Source organism: Pelecanus crispus, chromosome 3, assembly GCF_030463565.1.
Source record: "Pelecanus crispus isolate bPelCri1 chromosome 3, bPelCri1.pri, whole genome shotgun sequence".
Taxonomy (NCBI): domain Eukaryota; kingdom Metazoa; phylum Chordata; class Aves; order Pelecaniformes; family Pelecanidae; genus Pelecanus; species Pelecanus crispus.
In genome coordinates, this window is record NC_134645.1 from 47,540,363 (window position 1) to 47,564,086 (window position 23,724).

Consider the following 23,724-nt stretch of genomic DNA (forward strand, 5'->3'; position numbering starts at 1 on the left):
AAACGCAAACCCAAGTAGTATTCAACACTTTTAGTAATAAAAACAATGCCTTAAAGCACAACTCAAAGCAGCTAGCAAATGACAAAGACTGGCAAAACAAAGAGAGCTGTACAGAGTGGTGTGGGCCTCTTGGTACATTGTATCCGTAACAGCCCTAAACCATGTTTTAATCCTGCCACTCAAGATCATACGTCCTGAACCAGGCCAAAATTGTGGAATGGGGGACTGCATCTCCCCCACCCACAGGAACATGAACAACCCACCACCCAGCACATTCTGGAAAGATTAAGGAGTTGTGACAGACTTCCTATTCAAACAAGCTATCAAAGAGAGGTTTGGATGTGGGGTGATTTTTATCAACACATATGGCATTGACAAAAGCAATACAGGAACAGCATGTGCAGTTCTGGTGTCCCACATTAAGAGAAAAAAGAAACTTCTTTTAACGAAAGAGCACGTACAAAAAGTAAACCACAAAATATATTTGAAGTCTGAGCAAGGGAACTAAAGACTTTGTTTAAGTTATCTTAACAACATAATCCCAATTAATGACCTGTAACACAAACAAGGTCAGAATTTAATAGTTCCTCCCAGACTTAGTTATTGATTTGTAAAAAGCAGAAGGAAATCTTACTTCATTATCTACAACACATTCCTCGTTCCTCTGCATGCTGTTCATATAACTAAAAGTCCCTTACACACCAATAAAACAGGGCTCAGTCTCCCCAAAGGAACCTGGTAGTGCTTAGTTCTGTTTGCATTATCTGACACGTCACCTTCCAAAACGAAGCTGAAAGATCCCAGCTATAATTCTTCATGATCTCATGCCCAGATTTTTAAAGTGATATCAAGACAGTGCTTTCTTTACCATACGTAGTATGCTCTGGACAGTCAAACGACAGCAAGCTGAAAACCAGAAACAGGGTTTCTGTAAACCTTCTCTGGACCTAGTAATGAGTGAGTCCTTGTTTCTGAGCAGTTTTTGTTTCCAGCTGTCTGTTACCAGACATAAACTGGGTGACTGCGAAAACTCAACTTTGCCCTCTGAATTTATATTTGCTAATCAAACCTATTGAACAGCAGCCAGGCTTTGGATGCTCCTGAAAGTTTGCTCCTTTGTATCAAGAAACCTGCTTACTAATCCCATCACTGACTGAAGGACTAAAATAAATATTTCTGAAAGTATCAGTAAAGGCTCAAATTTGTTATCGGATGTCTGAAATTCATCCCAACCATAACAATCGCTTGAAAAGCTTGAAATTAATTATAATGATGACAATATGAAAGCTAGCATTCTCTTTGACCAGTATATTCTTCCAATACTTACATCCACCAACTTTCGTATGTGCTTGTTAATGACGGTAGGGTCGGGTTTTGGTACCACTCCAGATGCCCACTCCAGTGGCACTACTGGCTTGTTAGGGGTTGTCGGGGAGGTAGGCTGCTGAGAGATGGATCATAACACAAAGATTTTAAAATCTGAATTATGAAGTTGAATTTCCTGCTAAAAGCAGCTCCATATGTCAGAGCTACAACCACAAACTACTGGAGTCCCTGTGCTGTAAAAATGTGCTTAGCAAAACATCAGGCAAAGTTTTATAGGGTTGCTTGCCTCTGCTGACAGCTTCGGCTGGGCTCTCTGTGGCACCTTGCAGCTATGCCAGCAGCGGCAGTGCCCAGCAAGCTCAGAAGCAAAACCAGGCAGACTTTCGTCACTGCTGTCTCTGGAGGGTTCAACAGCAACGAGACTCGGAGGAAGGGGGAAGGAAGGAGGGTCTCTGGACACAGCGGGCATCAGAAATAGGCAAGCCCAGAAACCTGCTTTTCTCTTTCCTGGTAGAGCCCTCAAGCAACTCACCGTCATGATGTAGCCTGGCCCCAGCTCCCTGCCGGAGGGACCGTGCCCAGGAACCATGCGAGGGATGGCAATGGCCTGGATAAGTTAACGCTCCTGCTGTGTGGCACCAAGAAGAGGGCAGGATGCAGAAGCGGGGACAGAATTGTCCTCAGCCATCCCACTGGTTTTCAGCTGAGACATGCTATGATGACATGGCAGGGAAATGCCAATGCCATAGTGGAACAAGAGTGAAATCTTCCCGGGCGGGGACAGGAGCAAATTTACAGTAGGCCAGGACACACAGCTTAATTAATCTAGGCAGCCTGAGCAGAAAGGAGCTAACCTTTGACTTAGTCTCCAGACAGCACCACCTATTTTATTTTGCAAACAGCTTGGTCCTGACGAAACAGTAGCTGACAGCTCACTTGATAGACAGAGCATGCAGCCCGACTCCTTGCACGTCACTACGGTGCTTTGGGAGAAGCTCTGGCACACAGCTCGGCTTGTTCAAGTAGAAAATATAGGACAAACCTGAACACAGTTTCAGGTAAGGCTTCAAAAATCACCAGGCAGCATGAAAAATGCTGCAAGGTGTACTGGCCTTCTCCTGCATCTGCCAGTGGACAGCTGGCAGGTGAAGCAGTGTCAAGCAGAAAAATTTCAGCATGGTTTGGATCAGAAGGGAGATGGCCCACAGCCTCAGAAGGCCCTTGCATTAGCCGATGAGGAAGAAATTTGGGTCCCATCTGTCTCCCTATGAACTGGTGTGAGTTTGAGAGGGAGATTGTTCAGCCATCTAAAAATGTTACAGCTATTACTGTGTATAATAAAGGTATTGTAGACTTTGACACTGAGATGAAAAGTGGTCACAAGGTGATACTCTACCATGTTTGGCAGGGGAAAAAAAGAAAGATGTGTTAGTGGGTTGCTTTATTCATTTGGTTTTTCCTTATTCAGCTGTCAGAACAGCTTTTATCAGTTCCTCAATGGCTCTTGACTCATCATACAAATCTGCACAGGTAAGTTTAAGGAAGAAAAAAATCCCTATATCCATGGAATTCAATTCCAACAGGAAATACAGTGAACCTGGACATCCAGGTCTATATGCCAAAAGCACTTACAGAATGTTTTAATCCTAAAATTAATGTCACCGCACAGTGACAGACCAACATGCTGGCAAGCGGTTTTGCTCTAAAAATATGCAGTAATGCAGCAATCTTTTAAAGATGACATGTTACATGATAACATGTAACATGCCAGTATTGTAATAGTCTTACAGCTATGGTCAGAGAAGAAATTTGAAATGCTTCTCTTAAAAAAATCTTAGACTAAGGGACTCAAAGCATCGGTATCAAAATGTCAGAGTGATGCTAGACTACCAAGTCCTCACAGAGAGCTTTTAACTCCTGTTGGTCCAAGTGCAAAAATGGCAGAAAGAGACTGAATCCACTGGAGCATTCCTCTTTATTCTGGGCTATTTCATTTGAAGCCTCATTCAATTTTTATGTTTTTTGACAAGCTGCAACGAAACTTCATGTTGCCCACTAGCCAAAGGGAAATGTCAGTTCGTCCTATTTCACTTGTAGACTAGTGTCCTGGTTTCGGCTGGGAGAGAGTTAATTTTCTTCCTAGTAGCAGGCATAGTGCTGTGTTTTGGATTTAGTAGGAGAAGAATGTTGATAACACACTGATGTTTCAGTTGTTGCTAAGTACTGCTTATGCCAGTCAAGGACTCTTCAGCTTCCCATGCTCTGCCAGGTGCACAAGAAACTGGGAGGGGGCACAGCCAGAACAGTTGATCCAAACTGACCAAAGGGCTATTCCATACAATATGACGTCGTGCTCAGTATATATAAAATGGGGGGGGTTGGCCGGGGAGCAGCGATCGCTGCTCGGGAACTGGCTGGGCATCGGTCGGCAGGTGGTGAGCAATTGCATTGTGCATCACTTGCTTTGTATATTATTATTATTATTATTATCATCATCATCATCATTATTATATTGTTATTATTGTCATTACTATTTTACTTTATTTCAATTATTAAACTGTTCTTATCTCAACCCAGGAGTGTTTCTCACTCTTACTCCTCTGATTCTCTCCCCCATCCCCCCGGGGCAGGGGGAGTGAGCGAGCGGCTGCGTGGTGCTGAGTTGCTGGCTGGGGCTAAACCATGACAACTAGTATGAACAACCATAATTTTATTCAAGTATTTGAAATGCATGCTATGAGGAAAGGTACTAACCAGTGTCCAGAGACTAACTTGCTGAATTTATTGAGTGTTCAGAAACACTGTATCTGGTCATGCTGTTTGAGATTCAGCCTGTATCTCCTGTCTGTTTCACCAGCACAGGGATGGTACTGTAGACTGAAAAAGCATTTTCAGATGGATGCAAACATCTGTGTATTTTGGCATTGAAATAAATTCTACTCAAAAGCAAAAAATCTATGTAAGTGTGTCTTCAGCGGCATAACTACACCAGGCAGAGCTGTCTTCTAGCCAACATCTGTACTAGTAAAAACTCCCAAGAAGAAGATAACCAATACGCAGGGAAAAGCAGGACAGTGTGACAGGGAGATGCTATAGTACAACTGGCGGTCAGTCTTCAGTATTTTTTTAGCCTGCTACACTGGCTGAAGAGTCTCCTCCCAGTTTTAGCAGAATGAAAGTCTTGCTCAAGTCCTTGTCGACAGCAGGCTTGTCTGCTAACGGGTCAGCTCCACTTTTGCCTTGAAAACGACTGCAGCAGCATGAGGCACTTCCTCTGCAGTGCACCTGCACAGGAGTTGTACCCATACAACAACAAATCAAAGAGCAGTTGGAATGATATAACTACACTGCCATGTTGCCTTTGACAAATTTTTCCACATACAAAAGCTCTACAGATTCTTTCCCCTCTAATATAGCTTGTGTGCTTTGGCACTCCACCAAAGAGAAGTATGCTTCAAATAGTCGGGCTTCTGTCGATTCAGCTGTAGCATTTTACCCTTCAGGGTGCTGCAACAGCTCAATGTCACTGGTTATTCATTGATCGTTATGCAGAAGTCTCCCACAATTGCTGGGTACTGTTAAAGTTCACAGCACTGTTTATATTGCTTTTGTCCTTCTTAAAGCTCAGGCTGGAGATCAAAGCGGCAACAAGATAATTTTCTTCATTTACAGTAGTGGCCCATTAGTCCTTCCACAGCATAAAGCTGTAACAAATCAGCTTTGCTGGCGGTAACGGGAGCATGAGGGAGCCAGAATGACTGCGATAAATGGGAACTGTTGTGGTCAAATCATACCCAACAAGGACTGGAGACTCTAATGAAATTCTAGGTGTTCAAACTGAGTTAGTGTTGACTATGGAAATATTCGATAGCTTCCTTACTATTGCTCATCATCCACCATTGAAAGCACACATGCATATAGTCCTCAAACTGATCTCCAAGAGTGATAAACTATCTTAAAACCCAGAGAAGCCCTATCCTTGGAAATTAAGGGGTTCTGCTTCCCTGTTTGCTTTTAAGAATATTTCAAAAACATAAAAAGCACTGCAATGATTCACCTCAGACTACTGGACTGTGCTCTCAGAGTTTCCCTGCTAAGCATTTCCAGCCACCCTTAATTTCTGCTGGTGTCAAACTTGAGAGGGCTCAGCCTGAAAGCATCACGTGCTGGATATGATAGGTAATAAGGATGTTAATACACTGATGAAATGCTCAGAGGGAAGAAGAGTTCCTGAACTTTGGCAACAGAAAAGAGAGTAATACTTTAAATGAAATTCAGCTATTAATTAGATTTATCTGTATCCTCAGACTTGCAAAGCATAATTAAAAATGCATCAATGCAGCATTATCTTAGGTTGCACATACTAAAAAAAGTAGTATCTGTTCTGAGGTGTTTAAACATTGCTTGAGAGCCCAAGATACAGCCAATTCTACATAAGCAAACAGTTTTTAAAACACTACAGCTAACGCTGTGCCTTACCTAAAACAAATCTTTGGACTCAGTATTGTTTTATATAACTGCACCAGCATCCAGCAAATGAAGTAATGGTCAGGCAATAAATAATTGATGTAAACTTACAAAAGGATATCTTTACATAAAGCAGAACTATGTTTTCCAGGACTTGCAGAGGTTTTCTTGAAAAATAATTAATAATGAAGTCTGGCATGTTTCACTATTTACTTCTCCCAATATGCACAAAAACCTATAAAGAGTTACTGTGTTTACTATACAAGCATACATACTAAAAAGCTTTATGTGAATATGAATAAGGAAACACATCAACTGTCATTTAAAAATTTGATCAACTGCGTGCAGACAAAATAAGCAGCATGTCAAAATGCAGTAAAAGATGACCTACAGATTTGGAGTTCCTTGGTTCCAGCACCAGTGAGAGCTTGTAGATATCGTCCTCAGTGTGATAGAGGTCCAGGGACAGCTATGCGTAAGAAAGAGGGAAAACCAGTAATATTTATTAGACTGGGTTGGATATGACAGGCTTGTAAGCAGAGATCTACCTCCCACCGAAGCTAAACAATAGATACAATGAACAATGGATATTGCACTATTCATTTTGTCTAGCTGTAACGCTACACTGATTTTTGTGCTTCTTAATTTGGTTATGAGCGCCAGTGAAAGCCTGAGCATCCTGCAGGTTCCTTCACCCAGCTGGCATGCTGCTGTCATAGGGGAATGTAAGGACCTGTACTAAGGATACCGTAGATCCAGTAACTGCTGTAACAAATATTGTTCATGTACTTAGTTATTCAGTGACTGTATTCCTAGGTTCCTTGGTGATATAAAATAAGCAGAACTCAGCTGAAGCACATTATCATGTCAGGCTGGGACTGATAGCAGAATTGCTAGTTCAGAAGGCCTTGCCCTGTTCCTCCTAAAGAGCACAGTTTTCTCAGCAGGTTAGATGAGCAGGGTGTGGATTTGGGGGTGGAAATGCATTAGTACTTACTGAGCAAGTTTGTATCTCTCCCTCCCTGAATTATCTGACCTTATCATAAGCAGCAGTTATAACTTCATTAGGCACAACATGTAAGCACAGCACACTGTGGGCAAGGTATTGTCTAGTACAGAAGTTTCAAATACTAGCAAAAAAATTACAAGCATGATGACTACACAGGTATATAAGTTCTCATTTTACATTTTATTTACAGTTTTGCTCTGACAGATAAAGTGTAATAAGAGTTTTCCTAGGACAACCTTTGCAGCAGGTGGCAGTTTCCATTCTAATTTGACTTTCATTGCTGTCCTATTTTTCCAAGCAATCTGGGGGGGTTGAGGAGGGTGGGGGAGTGATCAGAAAGGCGTGACTGTTTTTTTGTAAGTGGAACTTACTGAACACAAATTAGGGAGGGTGACTTTCAATTTGATTGTTTAGACATTTCTCATTCTCCTCACTAGACTGTACAAATGACTGGGACTTTCCAGTCATTTGCATATAGTCTCAGAACAGGTTAGATAAATAGCTGTTGAGACCTAAAAATAGTGGGGGAAAAATGGTGGCACCAAATAAGTTCTAATGCAGTTAGTATAAATACACTGTAGTCTAGTTGAGAGACTGAAATCCACTTCCAATCCACAGAAAGTGATGAAACATTTACCCACAGGCTTTTATTCATGTTGTGAAATAAAAACAATGTGGAAATACTGCACAGCAGGTAAGGACATCCCTTAAGCATCCTTACCAAATGTAAGTTTTCTAATGATGAAAATATCATTAAAGCTATTATTCCTCTCCTGTGCACTGTCAAGATCGGGCTTAGGTCCTTTTTTACTACTTCTACTTCTAGCTCCATGTTTTGGATGCTAGGGACTGGTACAGAACCCAGTACAGTCAGTGGAGATGGAGCGAGTGTGGCCAATAAGGCAGGAAAGGAGGAAGAATCACACAGACTAAGAGCAAGCATGCACTAAGAAGTGAGTCCATCTTCGTGTAACACACTGGCTCACCAGCAGCTGAGTTGTGGCACATTTACTTCTTTTGCCCATATAACTTAGACTCATTTACACATGATGAGTGAGAACTTGCATCACTAGAGCTCCCTCTCAGCTGTTGCAGTCTCCTATGGAGGTAAACCTGGCATTTGTCTCACTGCCCTCCATACAGCAAACCTTTGCCTTATTTGTGGCATGTTAACTTCCATGCAAAATACTGGCTTCTTTCAGCTACTTGTTCAAAGCTAAAATTCTGTGAGCTAGAAGCTGATTTTTTATGCTGACAATAAGTTCAGGGGAGAGGGGAAGCAGACTTCTAAGTTTGTGTGCAGACATTTAAGGCAAGAGAGAGACCAACTTTCCAAAATACTGATCTTTCAGCAGCTGCCACTGAAGCCAGAGAAACCTCTTGCTCCCCATTCACCCTTTTGGTCTACACGCACAATAGCATCTGAAAAATGCCCATAGGACCCTTGACCAGATGCCCTGAAGTTTACTACCAAGCCCTTGCCCCAGCTTTTAAGCCAAGCTGTCACTTCATTGCTCTTAACACAGACTCCCCAAAAGCCACCGTTTCCAAAACACTTGAAAGGTATCAGCTCCCTCAGAGTGGATAGGACTTCACCACCAAGGAAAAGAAAAACCAGGGCAAATTCCCACATGCCCATGAAATACCCATTTTACCTTTTTGTGCAAGTTGTTGGACTAGCAAGCCAGCCCCCAGTGATTTACTTGTCAAGCAAGCACAGGCCAGACTGTTAGCACTTGCTAAGTGTGGTGTAAAAGGCAACGCTGCAAGGGACAGAGGCCAGGCAAGAGATTTACACATTGTTTATCAGGACAAAACACCTACTAGAAGCTTGCCCCGACAGAAGTGGCTTAATGGGAAAATAGCAGAAGTGAACAAATAGTTGGGTCAGCTGATCCACATGCAAATGAAAAGCACTCCACTCATTTCTACACATTTACTAGTTTTGAAAGGGAGTTTCTCTAAGTAAGTTAAAGATGAGAAAAATTTTTACAGTTTGCATTAGAGAGGGAAGACCTAGCAATAAATAGAATAGTTTTCTTCAGGCTCTGAAAACGGAGGATGACTTTGGCAGCAAGGGAGGCTAAATCTGCTAAAAGACCATTTGCACATAGCAAGGTCAGCTATTTTTAGTTGACAGTTCTTGTCAGCTTTGGGCTGCAGTCCTAGATTTTCCTCTCCTCTTTCTCTGACCCCACTCCATAATTTAAAACTTTCTTATTAACAAAAAGATTGACAGAAACATTTAATCTACTGTATAAGTTCATTATTACTGTTTAAAAGACCACTGTAAAAACAAGTATTGTATTCATATGTACAGATGAGGACCAAAACTACATACCAGACGATAAATGAGAATATTCATATTATGATATGTACCAAGATTCTGGTCCAGGAACTTTTTGTAGAAATCTGTTTTTTTCCTTTCCAGGAATCACCATCTTAAATCAAAACTCCCACACTATCAAACACATTCGACCCACAACTATACTTCCAGTGACTACTAGGAAGACAGAATTACACTGGAAATGTTTTTAGGATACCTCCAGCTGTCTACCTAGGATACCCATGGCTGTCTCCATCATTACTAAAAGGTACCACCATGGAATTCTGCTAACAGGTAAAAAGCAGCACAAGTTAATTTTAACCCATGATCAGGTCTGGAATCAATATTGCAGCATGCAGCTTCATTTATTTACAATCAGATTGGCTCAACTGTAACCAAAGTCAGCAGAGTTATATTAGGAATCAATACATCAAAAGTAAGTGAAAAAGTACCCGTCAGGTACTCAATTACTTTTCCTGGTAAATGAAATATACTGAATTAAATATGGAAATATAAATAGAATCCCTATCATTTTGCTGAAAACACACAAAACAAGGAAATTTTTTTTAATATAAGGAAAAACAGACACACTATATAAGCTCAGGCTGATACAACAATGGATATAAACCTGCAACGTGTTAGAAAAATATGAAGCTTTCTGCTCCTTTTGGAAAGCAGGCTGTTACCCAAAAGAGAGAAGAACAGCTAATGAAAATGTCAGCAGCAGTTCAGCTTCCAACTCTCACTTCACATTGTCTAATTTCTGCCCTTTTGGACTCAGTTTCTTATTGCTCAGTTCCCTAAAGCCTGAGGTTCCACTTCTCCCTACTCACAGACAAGCTTGTAAGAAACTGTGAACTTTCAGAAACAACCAGGGAGGGAAAGAGTGGCATGACATAAGAAAGCAATGCTCAATCCCTGCAAAAACAAAACAAGATAATAAATATCTGCCTTTATAGTCCAATATTTAAATTAAAGGCATGTTGCAGTGGGCAACAGATGGTCTCTTCTCTTCCCTGTCCCACTAACCAGGATTAGGACTTGTTCTCAGATTGTTCCATACAAGGTGCAACAGGAGAAGTTTTTCCTGTTCCCCCAAACTTTCCCATTCCTCATTACAATGAAGCCATGGGTATATCCACACCAGCTTGGTGGCTCCAAGCTCAGGCTCATATTTGTCAGCCTGCGTAGTGTAAAGGTCTGGACCTGATCAGTCCCAGCATAAATCCATCATAAACTACAACTTCTGCTTACTTTCCAGATATGCATGTTTTTGAGCATTTTAAAGTAAAGCATGAAAGGAAAAAATCCAAGGCTCCTGCCCAATAGTCCTCCAGTTAAGGCATTAACCTAGAATGAGCTAGGTAATGAGAGCCACCTCAAGCCTGTGACCTGGCTGAGGAAAAAATGGAATTTGGTTCCCACGTCCCCAAGGAGTGAGGGACAATGCTGAGTCATTGCTTGTTCTGGACACAGCTATTCAGAGATAGCCAAATTCTTTCCCTGGCTTTTGATCTAGATTTTTTCCTGTCATCTAAAAGAGAAAAAAGAAATTTGGAGAAAAACATGGTCTTGAGAAGTTCATGCTATCCCACAAAATGAACACTGGAAAAATTCTCAAATTTGTCCTATTTACACACAGACCTTGTTTAGTTCTAAGTTTATTTTTAAAAGAATTCTATTGATTTAAGGAGAGCAAAGTTATTCTCTTTCAGTCCAGATCAGAGATCTGAAAGACCAAGTTAAAAAACAAGAACAGGAACAGCATAAAATGATTACATATTACGAGGGTCCTTTACCTAACATGATGTGTTTCAGACTACTCTCAGGTGAGTAGGTGACTTTATTTGCTTGCAACATCAACTGTTTTATAACAAACAACATGCCTTTTTTTCAAGTTTCACAGGTTCTATCTTTAATTCCAAGATACTGGGTTTTGCCCATGACCTGAACAAACTGTAGTGCTGGGTCAAACACTGCTGCAGTTGAGATAAGTGTTAAAATGACTACATTTCAATAGAAACAGGATTTGGCCTGATGGTTCAGGCTCCACACTTCAGTATGTTTTGAAATAAAACGTAGTATTTATTAAAACAACATTAATTGTCTACATATCAAAAATGGGACTGAAAATGAATTCCTTTTAGGATTCTCAGTTGCAGCTTTTTTTAAAAAAATGTTTTATTCAGTCTTTTTGAAATCTTACTTTCCTTTTGTTTGAAATGGGATGTTCAACTCCTTATCTGTAATTTGTGTGTGCAAGTTTCAAACCTCCCCAAATGTAGCCACTGCCAAGGGGGAAGGAGAAGGGAAAGAGCAGGGTTTGCAGGGGTTGTTTAATGAAGAGCATTTTTATTTACTGGATAGGAAGAGTACTGTGTTGCACACAAAGCACAGGGGAGTAAGAATGGAGTGATGCCCAAGTTGGAATTTCACTTGTGTGTCCATGTCAATATGTCACCTGATCTCTGTGCAGGAGACATAAGCTTCAATTCCAAGTAGTCAGAACTTAGTTTTACTTCTCCTAACACAAATACAGCCCTCTTTCTGTCATCCTTAAAATAATTAATTGATAGTAATCCTGTGGCTGCTTCCAGCCATCACATACTATAGTAATGAAACTCTTTGACTTTATTCACACCTCATGTTAACTTGTTTCTGTTTCGTATGCTCTCCCTTTTCTTTTACAAAACTGTGATAACAATGTGCAGATAGACCTATAGATATGAATATTCCTACTGACATTCAGCATCTGAATAACAGAAGTGAATTGAAACATGCTCAATACTTACAGTTAGCAGGTTAATTAAATCCATATTAGGCTCTAAATGATGAGAGGCAGTTTGTAGGGAAACCAGTTCACTCAAGGTGATGGAAAGCTGCTGCATTTTCACTATGTTAACTTTGTTCTCATCTATCCAGTCAGGAAAAATGACATGGACAGCAATCAAGTCTTTCAAATGAACTCCTAAAATAGGAATTTTGAAGCCAACACAGTCAGCAAAAGCCTTGCGGTAGTTGCAGTAGTTTCCATTGGAAGAGACCAGCTCTGTCATTTCATTCCAGTCCTACAAATAGGCAGAGAAGCAAGTCTCTGTGAAAGCATTCATAGCATTTCCTTAATCTGTTTTAAATGAGCACAACTCATGTCAGGGTGTCAACAGTGCTAATTTCCTCTCTGGCACAGACAATCAAGCCAAGGACCTCTGTGGGCTGATCTTGCTCCACCGAGAGGAATGCAATCAAAGTGCCTTTTAGGATGCCCTGCCATGATTCAAGTATTGTGCTGGTGAGACACCTGCACTGCAGAACTCATCAGACCTCAGAGAGGTGATGTTCTGCTCAATATGTCTATATTCTGGAGTCCACCATACCTTTGTGACTTCTGAAGACAGATGAGAATGAGTTTCTTTCAGGCGAGAAATAGAGCTGTGGCTTAGACCTCCCACAACTGCCATCAGTGTGTTGAAGTTCTGGAGGTGAAGGAGCTTCTGCAGGAGATATTGATCATACATAATTAAAAATCAAGGAAATACATTTGGCAGCTATCCAGTGTCGCACACAACAAGCTAAAGCAGAAATCACTAAACCAGGGGACACAACAGAATGGTTCAGAATTTATTTTTTTAATTAGCTTAGCACCACAAGAAACACACAATAATGACAGTTGTCAACTAGAATACAACAAAGAAAAATTATTTTATAGTTATGTCTGCTAGTTCAAAAAATACAGACATATCACATCTGAACTAATAACCTGCAGTGATGTTGAACAGGCTATTGACTGAGGAAACAGCACAAAGAGCATCCAGTTCATTTGTTTACTGCAATCTCTATTTATATTATTGCTTTATGCTGGAAGAAAAAGACTCATATGCAAGACTTACCTGTGCAACATTGATAAACTTTGTGATTACTTCTGCCCTTTGCTGGGGTGTTGGTTTGCTGAGAACCATGAGCTGGACCCATTTGGAGATACCATTAAATAAGGCAATAGATCTCTCCAAAGTAGGATTGTTCTCCAAGCAACCATGGATCACATAGCTTTGGTAGTCTGTGAACTAACAGAGGAAAGGCATTTTCAGTAAAACAGTGGACAACAGAAGAACCAAACTGAAACTTTGATCATTTGTTCTTTTTAAAGCTCCTCTTTAGAAAGTGATCAAGACTCAGGGTCAGCAGACCCTGCTGCACATCAGTTCTTTCTTAAAAGTTTTTTGTTGTTGGGCTTGGGTTTTTTTTTATTTAAATGTCAACTTAAAACTTTAGAGTTTGTGTGTCAGGTAATAAAGGAGCCTGCATGATGAGCATGATTACTACTTCCATGGAATTATCTTTCCCATAATTTTCTCAACACTTGCAACATTTTATTCTGTGTAGTTTTACTTGACATCCTCATGGCATGATACTCTATAGCAATTATCTAGTGCTACGAGCAAGAAGCATATAAATAAGAGCTTTCATCCTACTCCAATATCCTGACCAACTCCATTGTTGATGTAAAGAGGGAAATCTTGCCCCACTGAAATCAACAGGAGCTCTGTTACTCTTCACAGGAGCTGGAACTGCATCCCAAAAAGCTAAATATGCACCCATTTTCTTCCTCCTATGTCAAAAAAAGTCTGTTGCACAGTGAGGTACTTCCAATAAATCTGGCTCCTTTTGATGTTATTTTTCAGTCCCTGCGTGTTCATGGATATGGTTCTACATGGGACAGCTACAGTTCCCAGGAATTAGTTTTCCCTAAATGTTTGGAAAACATTTTTCAGCTGTCCTTTAAAGACAGATTTTCAGAAGCTTACGACATAACTTTAGCTTGTGTAGGGAGTTGCTTACAATGCCAGCCAACACGGGTTTCTTGGTCTTAGCCGATCAAAATTGCCTGCTAGAAGACTATACGATGGCATATACTCTTATACAGCAGATGGTCCTCTCAGAGCTGCAGATAGACAGTATTTCAGTGTTCAAACACTTTTAAATGTTTTCTGTTATAGCTAACACTGCCCTTCCTTCTCTCCTGTATTTTTTTTAGATAGGTGAAACCAAAGACCGGATTCAGACTAATCATCTTCTACAATTACATAGCTTTGAGATAACAAGTAGTACAAATTAGTTAACTCTAACTGGTTGCAGAGAAACATCTGAGGTGATTGCAAAATTCAAGCTGAAGAATTAACAAATCAGAAACAACAAGGAAGAAAGAAAATTCATTGCAGGTCTGAGTTGTTTTTCTGGAATTCCCAAAGGAATTAAAATATATCTTAAGTCTAGTTAGACATCCATGGCTTTTTTTCTTGTCCCTCCCTCCTTCTTTGAGGTTAGCATTGCACGGGAGGGTGTTTTCCCATGATTTGAAGTCTAGAGTAATAAACCTTTGAACGTTATTAAATGACGTCAAAAGCGATTCTATTTAGACTGGTCTCAGCTCCTAATTGATCTCTTTTTCCTTCCTGTCTTGAAACAAACGAAAAACTCATATATTTTTCTTAGTTTTGGAGCTTGATTTCTTTCATGCTCCTAAATACTTTTAAAAAAGTCTCATTTTTTTTCTGAAGAGAACTTGTCATCTTGAGAACTTACTGTTTCCATTTGCCACCAGATAGATACAGTGGCATCATGTGACCTTTTTGTATGGATATTTGCCAGCAGAAATCAGCATTTCTTTTGGCATTTGCATTACTCATTTGTTTTGCTTTAGCTTCTACTTTTATTTTCATCCATTTTTGCCTCTTGTTCATGTACAATGAAATAAGGAGGAAAGAGAAGTTGTGCAGTCTCTGTTCTTGCAGGTTTTCAATTCCCCAGTGGCTAAGTCGCCGGGGAACACAAACTATCTCAGAGCTGGCCCTGCTTTGGGCAGGCGGTTGGCCTAGAGGCCTCCTGAGAGCCCTTCCAGCCTGAATTATCTTCTGATCCTAAGTTGGCAAATAAAAGGACAGTTTCTGAAGAAGTGGTTGGGAGTAAACAGAAACTACAGAAGGACTATATATATTTGAGTATATATAAATATATATATTATTCATTGCAAAGACTCTGATGTTTCCTGAAAAGTAATTAACTATTTTCCTCAGAGGAAAAAAAAAAAACCACCTGCAGATTTTGAACAATAACATTAGTTTAATCAATTGCTGCAACACATGGCTGCAGTAGCTTTTAGCAGTATTTTTTGCCCAGAATTTCTCCACAAAATTGACTTCTGTCACTAAAAGCATCAGTCATGAAAAAGATCAAGGAGTGCAGGTGCAGCCACGGCTATGCACATCATATGAAGGATTGTAAAGATTTACTACACTGAAATGTTGAGGGAAAAAAGTCATAAGTGTTAAACCATATGAACACTCTTTAAGGAGAGGCTCATAATTACAACTGGCAAAGTTGTAGGCTTCTTACAGAAATTCTCCTGAAAGATTTATGCTCCAGAAAAGTGAGATGTTCAGCTAGCTCAATTGGCTCCAGATGGTCAAAGAGCAGGCAGGCTTTTCCTTTCTTGGAAATCCTCTTCCTCTGTGTAACTCTTCTCATCCAGTCATAGGAAGGACTGCAACAGAAAAATAGGTATAATTCTCAATTCTATTTGGGTATATGTGAGTGTAGCCCACAGTTTGCACACATAGTATAAAATTACCAAGACACAGACCATTGAGCTTTCTAATCTGTGACATCCAGCACATAACAAACACTCAGAGTAAGACCCATTCAGGTGCATAACAGAAGACAAGAATTTTGGAGGTGCTACTGCAAATGACAAATAATAGCAGGTTTCTGTCAGAGCAAAAGGACAACGTACTCTTCTCTATGATACAGGAAGCCATAATTAAAAATGCTTTGGAAATACAAGAAGAACAGGTCACACCAAATTCTGATACAGAATAAAAAAAGACTTGAATAACATCAAGGATTAATTTTTACTCTGCAAGACCATGGGTGCATGAAATAATGGAACAACAGAAACAGTCAAACAACTAACAGTAAGACAAACAGTAAGAAGTGGGTGGACAAAAAGGCAAATAATCTGCTTCCAAGCAATGGAATAATTCCTACCCATATACAGTAAAAGCACTTCAGAGAGCAGAAAGAGGTTGCTAACAATATTTTAAAATGAAGATTTAAGAGGCAATATTCATGTGATTTCACTGGTACTGTTCTTGCAGGAAGTCTTACAACCTTAACTGAGATTAGTAGTGCTGTTCTTCCAGGATACTTTGTCATTTTTCAATAAGGACAAATCATTATGCATATGCCATATTTTAAAAGAAATCTACAATATCAGGTGAGATACAAGAGCCTGTCTGGTGATGTTTAAAAGGTAACTTTCATTTCAGCATGTCAGTGGTGATGTTTAAAAGGTAACTTTAATTTCAGCGTGTCAGTGGTGATGTTTAAAAGGTAACTTTAATTTCAGCGTGTCAGGGAAATAGTAGTGTAATCATTTTTATACAATAAAACTACAAATATGAATGCTAGAGATTATTCAGTTAAATTATAGAAAAGAAGCACACAGAAAGCCATTAGAAAAAATTAACAGGTTACTGATGAGAGAACAAAAAAGCTTCCCTGAGAAAATGCAAGATTTACACAACATGCCAGTCACTGCATTCCTTGTTATTCTGCATGAAAAATTATAGGAAAAAAGTAATATTAATCACTTAATTGGCACTAGCTTTGTCAGGAAAATTATTTCTTTCCCATTTATATTAAAAACTTGCATACAGGTAAGAATCTTCTCTTTACTGTGACACTACAACTAGATTTTCAAATTTTTAGTGACTTCAAATTTAGAAGACAATACAATCTTTTTGTAACTGCTTTTTTGCACTCTTGAGATCAAGCTGGCCCTTAACATTTTTTTTATTTTGCACAGTACTAGAATTCTGTTGTTACAGAGACAGAGAGAAAGATGTTGAAGCTCATAACATCCTTACATGCTGGAGATATCAATGAGATGGATGTGATCCTCATATCCAAGCTGACTGGCTACTTCTCGAAACTCTTCAGTCAAACGAATCAGCCCAAGATCCAAATTAAACTCCGCAGGAAATTCCAAAATCCAGTATCTGAAATCCACAGACAGTGGTTCAAAGATGCCCAGGGATTCAGGTGGAACATTCAGTGGCTGCATATATATACTCACATTTTCTTCAATAGGACTTATAAATATTTCAGACCCAATGGCTTTTGGGCAGAGGGGGTGGACTGCCCCAACTTGTTGCTGCTGTGATTCTCTGTGACACTAAAGTGGCAAAAGACACTTTATCATATAATTCCCTTTGGTTAACTCACCACAGCACAACACAGCAGCATTCTATTGAAATGCAAAATTAAAGTGGTGCCTCACGTGACACACACAAAAGGCACACACATGTGTCCTGGCTCACGCTGACAGGACACCCAAATGACACTTGCACTTATCCCTTGTCTAAGTGAGACACTCTATCTGCTCAGAAAAGATTTTTCAATGAAAATGAAAATGTGAATTTGAGTAGCAGTTTTACCACGATAACCATGTAAACTAGACATCTCCTCTGCTGTTTAAGGGGGTATGGAAAAGTCTTTATCAGTCCTTCTTTCAATACATCCCTCCCTTTCTTTGCAGTGATATAACTTAGTCCAGAGGAAGAAAGAAAAAGCATTTTTTTGAGCGAAGCAGGTTATATCATGTTAGCTTAAAAATTCATGCTTTCTCTTTTACAGAGAGATGTTCCTACACAAGCACAGCCTAACACATGAAAGCTTTCCCATAGAAACAAGGTCAGAGACAGCTGGTGCAAGGATCAGAACATACTTGACCTGTAATAGCTTTGGCATCACTAACACACTCCTGTCATAAATGATGTAGGGATTGTGTGAACTGAAGCCAACAGCCCAGAGGCAATCTTCCTCTACCACACTATTATGTCTTGAAGCAAAATGGGTCTCTCCTCTGTGTGGCACTGAACTAGTCTCCCTCTAGGAAATGTCACACAAACACCAGGTAAATCATAGCACAAGTTTTCAATCAGCTTTTTAGGTCAATACACTTAAGTGTCTTAAAAGCTGGATGGCTCAATGTAAACAATTGTTTTCGCAGCACAGAAATTCACTCTTCACTATGGACTGGAGATCAAGTTAAAAAAAAAAAAAAAAAGAAAAGCTTTACATGTCCATGGTTTAGTTTTAATCTTTACAAAAACAAATTACATTGATAGTACTCACAGAGGCATAAAAACAAAATGCTAGAGGACCAGAAGCATGCTTACCTCATGAAATAGCAGATTTTTAATCTGAATTCATTGCAGTTCTCCCCATTGGCATCTCTATACGTAGGATAGTTAAAGAAAGCTTTGTGTGCCTTGATTCAGTGATGCTGTTTTTATCCACAGAGGACTTTGACACTAGACTAGCTGAATAAAAAACAGTATCACACCTTTCTTCCAGAGATAACCGCAGTATGTTCTGATACTTCATTCATTTTCACAGCATCTTAGGGGACACAGATAATTTCCTGGCTGCCACTTTGTTTTTTGCTCTAGCAAAAATGCCTCTATTATACTATTCTGAATATTCTGCTGAATGGTTTCTTGCCAGCTCTGGTTAACCAAATACAATACTACTTCTGATTATTGAAGACTTTAAGAGGTATAAATGACATGTAGGTGCTTAGCTACCACTGAAAGTTCACACTAGTTCAAGGCCAGATGGCCATTACACATTTGAAAAGTTATCTTGGCAATATATTTCCCCTTATTCTAAGTTAATTCAAAGTATGCCTCAGCAAACTTGTACATATGGAAAAAGTCCACAACCAATAGCGGAAAGAAGCTCACAGACTTCCATTTTTCAGGCTGAAAAAATGTCACCCCTAAACCTTGTTTGTCACTAATTAATTGACATGTTTTTACATGAAGTCACAGAAACAATCTGCTTTTGATGTTGTAATTTCAATTTGCAATTCTTCCTGAAAGGATATGTGGACAGAAGCTTGCCAGCCAGCTCTGTGGAAGGCAGATACCACCGGTGCATTAAAAGAAAGGTTCTTGGCAAATGGCTGGAGCACCGATTTCCTTTGTCATCTGCAAAAGAGAAACAAGTGAGTTAACCACATTATTCATGAACAGAGAAAAGCTTTTATTCTTCAAGTGGAGTCAGAGAGAAAGGACCAAAAGTGGAAATGTTGGGTCATTATCTACCAAATAGGTAGGAAACAAAACCAAAGAACAGAAATGCTCCTTTAGTGATAACTACTGCTAGATTGTAGTGGTAGGTAAAAAAATAATCAATGTAGATAACAGGCTATAGCTAGAAAAACAGGGTATGGACAGCACTATGCTAGACATTATACAAAGAGACTGCCAGTAATCGAAAGAACAAATCCAAAACTAGTCCACCAAAAGGGCAGGGAGATCATAGAATCATCGAATCATCCAGTCCAACCATTAACCTAACACTACCAAGTCCAGATGTTTTATGTACAGCCACTTACAATATTTCTTTTATCGCAGCTTTATAGCTTTATGCTAACAATTACATTGTTAAGAAAGGGATCTGCCTCAAGGACTTAAATTTCAAAGCAACACCTCACATACGTGCCCAGGGTCCCAACTCCAGTTGCTGTACAGATCCTTGCATCTTTGCAACACAGCCACTGAAACTACAGAAAGAGTTATTCCCTAGCATGCTGGCTGACCATCAGTGTTCTTCAACATCTGCAATCTTAGATTATTTTCTGTCTGTCACTCTTTTAAAAGACAGTAGTCAACATGCATGTATGAAATGGGAACCACACATGGACTACACTTGCCAAGAGAGTGTGTACACAAGGAAGAGAGGCATGATTTCCAGCAAACAAGTATATGGGCTCTGCTACCTCACATTAGGTATTTAGAACAACAGGTTTGATAGTGGTCTACAAACATGGATATATGGGGATGCACTACACTCAGTAGCAAGATCTGCCCCTTAATTATTTAATTTCTCTCACCTTTAGATTTTAGTTTCTCTCCACAAAGGAAAAAAAAAAATCAATACCTCATTCCAATCAAAAGCTGTCCTGCATTTCAAGAGAATCTAAATGTAACTTTGTGAATTAAGGCCCCATTTCAAAGCATTTAAGCCCATCCATGAACTCATCTGACTACAATGTGACATATGTTATGATTAGTGGTGTTATGGGTCAAGGTCTTTTTCATAATTTCTTTCCCTCAATCCTGGTACATCACATTTTAATAAGAGTAAAAAGATTACATGAGCCTTAAGTCATATTCTTGCCAATTATCACATGATGATTTGGAAAACCTTTAAAAAAAAAAATGACTGGTCAGAAATGCAGCTGTGTAACCATTCAAGACAAAGATCAATGCCAGAAATAACTCCTCGAATAATTCAACTAAACAATTATCTTGGTGAAGGCCAGCATTTTAAAAACCACTATACCCACCATTGCGTATTATCTGTATTAAGAAAATTTAATACAATATGCATGTGATTAAAATTCTGGCCCATGTGATTCTGGACCAAAATGAAACACGGAAAATTTTACAGAACAGAAATGTTGTTTGCCAAGGGAAAGACTGGCTAAATCAGAGAACAGCAGGCTTTATATTATAAGATGAATTTCAAGAACAGCAAAGTAAAATATTAAAAAAGCATACCAAACATTTCAATACAAGCATTCAAAAGCTCATCTAATGTTGCAGCCTTCCCAAGTGTGTTTGACCCCATTGTCCTTTAATTGTTGTCAAAAAATAAGACACATCTTCACCAAGTAGAAGGATGCATCTTCAGCTGCGCAGCTTTTTCACTTTATTGTTGGTTGCATTCTTAGCTGGACTTCAAGGAAAATCTGAAGGAAGTAAAAGAAATCATAATTACATGACTATATGGAACACTTACCAGGATGCAGTATTTACAGTTCGACTCATCTTTTCTATAAACTGTTTTTTTCCCCACACGATACAGAGCATGTGAAAGACTGCCACAAGCTTTCCCTACATTCTAGCTTGTGTTTTTAAATGTTGCCCAATTGTTTGTCCACTAGCACAAAATAAATCCATAGCAAAAGTCATAAAACAGAAACGAGATGGTAAATGAGGGCATGCATGTACAATGACGCACATTTTATTCAGGTCATTTTATTTGCACTTGGTAAGTCAGTTTTTGTTGATAACCCTGCTTTTATGTTTTTACGCATAACCATTTTTTCCTAAGGCTACCAGTTCATGGTAATGCTAATGGTCTTAATTGGCTCAGACCGCATAAAATGTTTAATGAAGTTCATAGCAAACATTAAACTAGGAGGCCATTTTTCAAAGAACCTTAAGATCAGTCCCTACAGCTTTTTAAAATAAATCTTCCCACATTAGTTGAACACATACAGAAACTTCTAAATTGTTCCACACATCTACTACTACTATGCATTTAATTATCAAATATCCATTTACCTGAAAGATGCAGAAAATACTCTGTTACAAGTTTTCAGAAATATTTTTACAGGTTATATTTAAAGAAGAGAAGAAATCAGTATGTTATTGTTTATCTGTGACTAAGCCCCACTACTGCCTGACCATAACAAGTGTTTGAAATGTGACAAACAATACACATCCAGCAACCTTTCTAGAAAAAAAGCCAAAAAGAGAGCTAAAACAGTCCTTGAAGTGAAACAATGCAGGAATTTGGGAAATTTCTTTTCAGAAGTTGTTGCATGTAACGTAACTTTTTAATGTTGGTCATGCAAAGCACTGATTAACTATATACCTGCTTTAATTCACCCAAAATACCAAGTTTTTCAAACCTACCATATCACAGACCTCATACTGCAAATTCAGTCCTGGCAGGAATGGCATCCTTCACCATTTTTACTAACCCACCCTGACCACCTCCCAAATGCCACTGTTACAAAGAGCACAGAGTGCTCTGAGCTAGGTCCCTGCGAGCGTACAGCCCTGCAGATGTCACCATGGCCCAGCCACCCAAGGGACACCAGGCGGTGGCAGATTTGCTGGCCCTGCTGCTGCCACCTCAGCCAGCCAGCTCACAGCCACGGTGTGGGAAGGCATGCTCCTTCCTCAGCAAAAGGCAGGGCCAATGTATCCTGACACAACTCCTACTTCCCAGAGAGAGGAGAAAATGCTGCTCATTCAGGCTGGGTATGCACTTCTGAACTGACCACGCACAGACTGGCTCCCAGGTGCCGAGGCCAGCTAGCAGAGGTTGGCCTGTATCTACACCAGTGAAGTCTCTCAACCTCCCAGAGTTGGCATGTGAAAACTGCCCATTGCTGGCCTATGCTAACTCCCACCTGCACCTCAGGTCCACTTAGGAGACCACTAACTGGTCAGGGACACTCTAGCAGCACAGCGTATTGCATCCCAGCACCTGGAAAAGTATCCCACACTGGATAATTCTCTGTAGACCCAGCTTCAGAGTCCTGCAGGGCTCAGGCAGCTCCAAGCATGCAGTGGTGTTTTGCTTGGAAGACCTTCAAAATGTACCATTCAGCCAAAGATACGATTAGTTTTAAATGGGTATCTACAGCCAGATTCTTTATTGTCCCATCCAACAAAGGATTCAGAGAAGGACCCTGCATGAAATAAGCACAGCTCACGGAGCAGGGAGTTTCTACAAGTCAGTGCACAGATGAAGCCCAGGTCAGCCAACAGCAAACATGATCAGAGAGAGAAGAGATTTGATCTGGCTTTTCAGTTTTGTTAGTATTACCATCCTCCATAATGTATAGCATAGGAAAGTATCATCTCTGTCTTCTGTTGGCAACAGTATAAAGGCATCCATATAGCAATTAATAAGTAATGCTCTGTGTAAAATTGCAGGATTTTTTTTTTTTAATTATATGACAACTACTGAACTAGTAGATACCTAGATCCTGATGTTACACTACTATCCCCCCAAACAGCCTATATGACCACTAAAGGGGTTTATTCTCATAATGCATGTAAAAGAAGAATAAAACATTTCCACTGGAGGAAGAATTGGCTGACTGGGGCTAAGCCACATATCCACAGCTGAGCCAAAACCTGATATCACATCTCTTGACTACAGACTCCAACAACCACAACTACTACATCATCATTTGTGTGATTAAGCACTGCTGTTCTACTAGAATAATAAACATCTTTTCTATGTCATGCCACAACAGTATCCAACCACACCACCACCTCTAGAGATGCAACTATAAATTTAATCTACATAAATTAAATAAATTGTATTCTGATAGTCAATGGTTCAATACAAGAGAAGCACAAAAAGAAAAAAAGAAAATAAAATCATAGCAAAGCTTTTCTATGTGTAAAGAATTAAAAACTTCTGAATTAAGTGGTTACTATTAAAAAATCGATTGTCAAAGGTGCAGCTGGACTTCCAAATAAAGATAACCTAGAGAATCTTTGCCTCCAGTTGCTTCCCAACGTAACTCTGAAACATCTCATTGCCATCCAGCTGTTTCAGGAGGATTCAGGAAAGCTGGATGAGAAAAACAGGGCTCATCCAATAAGATCACACAGTTAGTGAATGATTACATACTATAATGAAACTAAAAAAAATATTTTTTGTCTTATAATGGAATTATAAGTCCTTTTTGGTTTACTGTGGTTAACAGAGGCTATTA

General features: G+C 39.6%; 1 protein-coding gene across 1 annotated transcript in view; it reads right to left on the bottom strand.

Annotated features, from left to right (window-relative positions):
• Positions 1-20,825, bottom strand: part of RASGRP3 (RAS guanyl releasing protein 3) — a 30,575-nt gene extending 9,750 nt beyond the window's left edge. Inside the window, exons 1-10 of the mRNA XM_075707688.1 lie at positions 20,756-20,825; positions 19,075-19,177; positions 18,365-18,427; positions 17,051-17,182; positions 15,519-15,666; positions 13,016-13,189; positions 12,503-12,619; positions 11,921-12,196; positions 6,185-6,262; positions 1,328-1,444 (exon numbers count right to left, since the gene is read on the bottom strand). Coding sequence (XP_075563803.1) covers positions 1,328-1,444; positions 6,185-6,262; positions 11,921-12,196; positions 12,503-12,619; positions 13,016-13,189; positions 15,519-15,666; positions 17,051-17,182; positions 18,365-18,427; positions 19,075-19,177; positions 20,756-20,825 — 1,278 coding nt within the window. The remainder of the gene's footprint in view (positions 1-1,327; positions 1,445-6,184; positions 6,263-11,920; positions 12,197-12,502; positions 12,620-13,015; positions 13,190-15,518; positions 15,667-17,050; positions 17,183-18,364; positions 18,428-19,074; positions 19,178-20,755) is intronic.
• Between the last annotated feature and the right edge of the window lie 2,899 nt (positions 20,826-23,724).